Genomic DNA, 7,512 nt, shown 5'->3' with positions numbered 1-7,512 from the left:
ATGATGTCACGAATGATTCGGCCCCAGATTATAGCACTGACACGAGAATACCAGCCAGTGCCTTGGGACAAGCCGTAAGGCTGTCCAAAAGAAGAGGAGGGAATGAAGGAATGGGTTTCTGTGTAGTAAGTTTAAAAACTGACTCAACCCCCCCCTTTTGTTCTTTCAAAAGAGAGCACTTTTAAATGCGTAAAACTTGAACTGTTGAGCAAAACCATAATAAGGACACAACTGCATAAACAGTTCTGTCCTTTATCAAGACAGGCAAGCGATGGCCTTGGCTCTCCAGGGGAACAAAGAAAACACGTCAGAACTTTATCTTATGTGCTGACCACAAAATACGCGCAAGACCAATGTCCGGGAAAAACGCTAAAAGCGTGTTCCTGGAGATTATGACGTCTTCCCAGATAAGAGTAGAAAGAGGAAGATCCTTTTATGGTCAGATGTACAGGAAGGAAGATCCTTTTATGGTTGAGAGTACCAGAGCAGGAACATATGTGATGTCAACCTGCGTATACAAGTTGACGTGGCTGGGGAACGGGGAGAGGATGCCTGGAGGATATATCTACTGCATGAAACTTGTCATTTCTTTGGACTTGCTGTGGACTCACCACGCAAGTGCCTTCTGCTATCAGGAGAGCAGAATAAACTCTTTCTTTGAACCAACTCGGTGTCATTTTGACTTCCTTCCTCCTGTCCCGGAGCAACGCAGACCCAATCGGTGAACTCCAATAAGGCTACACCTGGACACTTCCCGATGGGCACCTCATAATGCCCAAAGCATGGGTCCCCAAACATTTGCGTATCCTACATCAATGCACGCATTGAGGGGCAAATAGGCTGACCGATAGTCTCCTTAGACACTGGTACGCCCCAGACGCTCACCAACATGCAAAGGCTGTTTCAAAGAACTGCACCATCTGTGCCAGCTACAACCCAAAGAGGGAACCCAAAAAGCTCCCCGGATCTCGACCATGGGCTTTTGAAAGCCTGCAACTGGACTTTGCAGAACTCCCCAAATGCTTAGGCTATAAATTCATACTTGTCATAACAGATCAGTTGTCCTTCTGGCCGGAAGCACATCCAGTCAAGCGCGCAACTGCGCAAACTGTGGCCCATATTCTGGTACAAGAAATCATTCCCAGGTTTGGGGTACCCAGACGCTTAGACAGCGACCGTGGCTCTCATTTTACTGCAGAAATAGTGCAGTCAGTAGCAAAAGCGTTCAGCATTAAATGGCAGCTGCACACCCCATATCATCCCTCATCGTCAGGGCAAACTGAATGCATGAATGGACTAATCAAAACTCAGTTAGGAAAAATATGTGCAGCCACTGGTCTCAAGTGGATCAACGCCCTTCCTATCGTATTACACAATATCAGGAGTCAACCGAGAGGAACCTTAAAACTTTCCCCTTATGAACTCTTGTTTGGGCGCCCACCCCCTACCCACACCACTCAGCTTCCTGTGTCTGAACTTGAGGTGGGAGAAAACGAACTGACTAATTATGTCATACAACTACAGCGACACCTTAAGAAGCTGCACCAATACGCTGCAGCAAGCCGAAATGTTCCCCTGGATGTGGATGCCCATCCCTTTCAACCTGGGAACTGGGTCCTAGTAAAATCATTTAGGAAAGACACTCTAGAGCCGTCATGGGAAGGCCCCTTTCAGATCCTTCTCACGACACCCACTGCAATTAAAATATCAGAGAGGAGTGCTTGGATCCATTACACCTTCTGCAAGGCGTCCAATCCTCCAAGCTTCCCCAATGCAGACCCCGACACACACACCCCGGACGTGACTCTGCCTGACAATGAGGACTGCCCAACTAATGACAGCGGGGGTAATCATAGTCCCCTAGCAGCTGGAAAGGAACCAGGGAAGAGTTCTGAAGAAAAGTGGCTCTCGAGGATACTTGTCGATCCTAGCCCAGAAGACCCCGACCACCACCCCCCATCAGAATGCAGTTCCGGAAGGAAGAAAAACCCAGCTCCAACACTGGATAATCTCTCTTCTCCCCCTTGTCCCCCCCCCCTTTTGTCCCCCCTCCCCTCCTTGTGTGTGTGTCTGTGTATGTTGTCTGTCTTCTTTTCTTTTTACAGGTTCACCACTATGACTCCCTGGAGAATCGCCTGCCTGACATCCCTGTACTTCATCTGTACTGTCGCAGGCACCCCTCTCCCCCCAATCATTCAGTTTGTACAAACTTCACACTCACACACTACATGTGCTACGCTTCTGTTATAAATTCATAGAAAATCAACCATACATCGGATTTGCACTGTTCCACTTTTATTTTACTCCATGAAGGAAGGACTACAAAATGGGGAAGGTTTGATACAGGGCAGCCATAATCCCTTCAGCATACCAGCACATCCACAGGAGCCCTGCCCAGTTGCTATGCCAATCCTGATGGTCCTAGACAGAAGACCATCAAGATCACAAAGAACTTGCATATGGGAGTGGATTCAGCACGGACTGGAACAAAGGACAATCATCAGCTCTTCCCTCTGGGGGCAAGAAACTGCAAACTCCCCTCTGTCACCTGGAAAGTACTCATGGGGAGGGGGGAAAGGAGGAACCAGCCAGGTGACAGGACACTCAGGTTACCACCACAACTCCTCCCTCAATCCCTCCTTTCTGTGATGTATGTATGATGTTTCTGGGGGGTGGTCTTGATCTACAGGGTGGCAATTTCAAAAGTCTTTATAAGACCTTGCACACCATTTTTCTGAGTCCCTCCTCTCTCCTGCAAGTGAGGGGAGCACCCTGTTGCAACAGTTCAATAAAGGCCAAGCCTACAGGCTGCTGTTTTGCTCCAGGTTATCCTGGCTGGTGTCTTTGTTTTTGTCCAAGGGAGCCCTCGGATTTTTCTGGTAACAGTACCCTCGTTCCAGTCGCCACCAGTGTACCGCCAGGGTCCCAGTATGGAGACACCCCCATGGAACACTTCTACCTTAATCGTGACCTTACTGACACCAATGATTTCAACGCCTTGGGAGATTTCGACTTCTGCCTGTCGGGCACTAGGACCCTGATTCCCCACGCCTTTCGACCACGACTTAGAAACAGCCAAGCCTGGGAACTTATCGTCAGAAGCGCCTCCTATGCCATCCTGGGATGAGCCATATACACCCTTGAAGATCCATGGATCTGCTTGGTCTGTCACAATGGAACTTACATCCAAGCTGAATGGGGAAAAGTCATCAGGCACTATCAACCCTCTGAAATTGGCAATGGACTTTGGGAAAGCTACACAGATTCCATGTACTACAAACATTGGACTTATGGATTTTATTGCACCAGTCAAATGGCTACTTCCACCTACCAAGGTATTTGCGTCCGAAGATTCTGCTGTATATGGGACCTGCACACAACTTCTGACTGGGTAGGAAAAGCGTATCTTGAAGGGTGGTTGCATCCTGTGGGTGGTGGGAAAACCTTGGAATGGGATCCTGAGGGACCGCAGCGATGTGGGGGAATAGCAACTGACCCAATGCTCCTCAAGTCCCAGGACCCTGTCCACCCCATAGGAACTGCCCCAAGACATGTTAAACTCTCAGAAATAACACCTCCCCCCCCCCCAGCCTGCAGACTATCGTCATGGCAAGCAAACTCTTATGTACAACTTCTACAGAATGTAGTACAAACCACAAATCTTTCACAGTGCTGGATCTGTGCACACGCCCCATCACACATTGATGAAGGGATACCCTTCATAAGCACACCCCTCACACTAGATCAATACAGATCTAGTTACCTGCTTCAACGCAACCTAACTTTCCTGAAACCCAGCTCCCAATATATTTATCTGAGTGGCCAAACCTTTGGACCAGTGTTCAAGGAGTTCTCGGGAACTGGAGACCAGGTAGGCTCCAGCGCCTGTAATGTTACCATCAAAACCAACCCCGAGGGACTCACCACACTGGTTCGCAACCACTCCCACACCCGCTCATTCAAATCTCTCAGCGATGCTTTGACTGCAGTACTGACACCCTTCACTCGAGAAAAACCTATGCCAGACCTCATTACTGCCTTCCGCACCGGGCGTATAGAAAAGCCGCTGGGAGGACTATTTTGGATCTGTGCGCAAAGAGCTTATACGTGGGTCTCTATTCATATGCAGGGGTCCTGTTACCTCGGCCACATTCACCCAGGGTTCAGAGTTACCCTAGCTCTACCTGACGGCCACTTGAGAAACAGGCGATCCCCCATTCCCACGACACGCCCACAGCCAAAACCAAATGGGGAAATGTGGCTCCGAGCCCTCCTCCCCGCTTATGGAACCTTATCAAATCACCTAGACATTCTTAGGCTTGCCGATGTCCTGTTACAATTCATGAAAGAGTCAGAAGCTACTACACGTTTTGTCCTTACCGAGCTCACGGAAGTACGCAAAATGTCCATTCAAAACCATTTATGTCTGGACTATTTATTGTCATCCCAAGGAGGTGCTTGTAAATTAATCGGGACAGAATGCTGTTCCTTTGTGTCAGACCAGACCCTCAATATCACTGGACACCTTGATTCCATAGATTCCCTAACTGATACTCTGAAGAAGATCCGCCATGAAGGTCTTTCCGACTGGGATCCTTGGTCATGGCTACCTCAAACCTCTTGGCTCCGTGAATTAGCGAGAGGCATACTGATTATATTCATTTCCCTGATTGTCTTCCTTGGCATCCTGTGCTGCTGTGGACAATGTATTCCTATCCTTATGTCCACCTTCCGTTCACCCTTACCCCACACTCCCATTCTTGCACCCTTGCAACCCGATCGCACCCTTCCCGAGGTCCTGCCCATGTATCACCTTGGAGAAGGAGAGTATGTAGCAATGGATGTGAGGCAATAATTTTCCCCCAAAAAAATTAAGCCTCAGAGAGGGGAAATTGTCATAAGAGAATCAGGGTCAGAGAGGGGAATAAAGGAAAAATGATCCTAAAGATATCATCCTACCCAAAAGTCCCACAACAATAATAAACTAAACTGTGCCTTAAAGAATGCATTGTTGGGAATATGTCATCTTACTGTGTCTTTTCACGTATCATTGAATGTAATATAATGTGTGCCTTTTCCATTTTAATGCATCATCTTAATGTAACGTGCCTGTTGCCATTCCTGTCTCACTGAAATGAGTCTAAATGTATTCTTCCTGAATGTATCTTTAATGAAATGCCGTAGTATGCTGTACTTTTCTGAATGTATCCAAAATATAGTTTTTAAAGAATGTAACAATCTATGTATTTCAAATGTATGTACTTGACTCGATATTGTATCCAAAAGGCTGCCAAACCTCTCTCTCCCACACTGCCACCTACTGGGTCTGCAAACCATACCATGAATACACACAGATATGAGCTCAAAATAAAGCAGTTTTATTTTCCAAAAAGTATGCAAACATCAGGCTATCACACCTGAATTGATAGCAATGCAGAATAGGATTTCACATTAACATTTAAGTCATTTCCTGAACATCTTCTCAAACATCCAGCCCCACATCTGCATGCTGATTTATCAGCAGTTGCGAAGGTTTTCCTGTAGATAAAGGAAAAGCCATTTTAAGCAGATCCAAAAGAAGATCGACACATATCACCTGAGCCCTTCAGCAAATTGACACCTCCAGAAAGTCTTTCAACATCCTGCTTACCTTATGTTAATCCACTCTTCACACCACTCATGTCGCTTCCCCCCACCTCCTTGCTATTGATCTGAATGAAAATCAAAAGGTATAAGAATCAAGGCAGTCCTTTTGTTGGGGTCTCTGACTCCATGTCATTGCGTGAGCAGGGACCCTGTTGCAACAGTTTTTTGTGTTGTTGTTTTTCTGTTCTTTCAATAAAGATCAGGCTTTGCTTTTTCCAAAACCTGGTGTGGTCTCTGTCTTTTCCCGACTGGTACAGAGCCTTCATTTGCACTCCTTCCAAGGTCCTCGTCCTCTTTCTGAGGCAGGGGCCCCTTGGGGAGGCGATTAAATATTTATTTCGCAGAGATGCAGAGGTGTGGATTGATAAAAAATCATATCAAAATAGTTTAAACCCAGTCAACGCAATGCTTTCATTGCTCACACAGATGGCTTACTCTACATTTGTTATAATTCCTCATAGAAATCCCACCTGATCACTACATCTCTGGATATTTGCACTCCTACAGCGGAGCATGGACATTAGCAGGCAATCTTCAAGGCTGTCTTTTTTGGGTGGTTTCCCCCACCCCCCGCTTTTGGGGGGAGCTGCCGTGCCTGCATGAGAGGGGGTGGGTGGGCAGTGGATTAACTGGTCGGCCTTGGCCCCCATAGGTGATACTCTGCATTATCACTCCTCACCAACTGTACTGTGTTTTCTACTCACCAAATAACAAACCCTTGTGGGAAAAAGACATGTTCCTTGCCTTTGCTCTGTGTATGGAGATATATTTTTCTTTTCCATCTATTCTTTTTAATGAGTGGTTTTAAGGCAAGGGAAGGCACTTGGGTGTCATGGCCGCCAAGTAGTCTTTAAGTGATCTTCCCCACCACCACTACTTATGGGTGAGGGGCAGGATTGTGAGGTTTCTCTTTTAGAAGTCCCCAGACCCAGCGGACAATCCATATTGCCTTCCCCAAGTGTCACGAGTGGGACTCCTCAACCATGCTTAGGTATCCCTGCCTTCTGAGGTGTGTCATAGCTGTGATAGCTTTGCCGGTTGCTTCTGCCACCCCAGAACAAGATGGCCCAGGAGGGGACAGGTCAGACCCCAATGGCTTCTTCTCTGACAGGGCCCGGTGTTTTGAGGCAGGGACTTCTCATTCACCCACATGCTACACGTGGATGAGTAATGCTCCTTTCTGTGTCAACTGAGTTTTTCCTTCTTCTCATGGGTAAATCAAGCATTTACAAAGAGGCAAGAGACTCCTTCCCTCATAGTAAAGACAGAAGGGGGATTTCCTCTTCACAGAAAGCCCATAAGAGAAAGAGCTGGCACCATCCAGGAGACGTACGAGAAGGAGATCATGGCTACCCAGCATGGCCAGTGCTCAAGGATGATGGGAGTTGTAGTTCAAAAGCATCTAGGGACTGCTTCCTGAAAATAAAGAGAAGATAGAAGATTCAAAGGAGTCTCAAAAGAGTGCAAGAATAGCCGAACTGGCTCTGAAGGCAACTTTGGTTGGTGGATCATCTTCTAGTTTTCCACAGGCAACTGAAAGCAATCCAGCTTCAGCTATCCCAGCTGGGCAAAAAACTGATGGAGCTCCTCAGTGTATTACAGACATCTCCCATCTTGTCAGAAAAAAGAGGAAACCCGAGGAAGAAACTCAACAGGGAGATAATGAAGCTAAGAAATCTAAACCAGAACCGGCTGTCAATGGTGGTGGTGATGCTACCCCCAGTGGAAATGTGGTTGCAGAGAAAAAGGAAGAGGAGGCAGAGGAAAGGCCACAAGTTGAAACGGTTCAAAGTGCTGTATGATAGATAGTTTTAATATTGGACACTCCCTCCCAAGGCCAGTGGGTTTTGTATATAATGTATTTTT

At 47.0% G+C, this 7,512-nt stretch overlaps 1 protein-coding gene across 1 annotated transcript; it reads left to right on the top strand.

Annotated features, from left to right (window-relative positions):
* LOC144325876 (uncharacterized) lies at nucleotides 1–5,867 on the top strand. Its single transcript, XM_077920668.1, is given in 2 exon segments — nucleotides 1–74; nucleotides 2,860–5,867. Coding segments are annotated over 2 exon segments (2,070 nt in total). The 3' UTR covers nucleotides 4,856–5,867.
* Nucleotides 5,868–7,512: the final 1,645 nt, after the last annotated feature.

This window comes from Podarcis muralis, chromosome 16 (genome assembly GCF_964188315.1).
Source record: "Podarcis muralis chromosome 16, rPodMur119.hap1.1, whole genome shotgun sequence".
NCBI lineage: Eukaryota > Metazoa > Chordata > Lepidosauria > Squamata > Lacertidae > Podarcis > Podarcis muralis.
The sequence above is the reverse complement of the archived record's forward strand: the minus strand, read 5'-3'. Positions and strand labels throughout refer to the sequence as shown.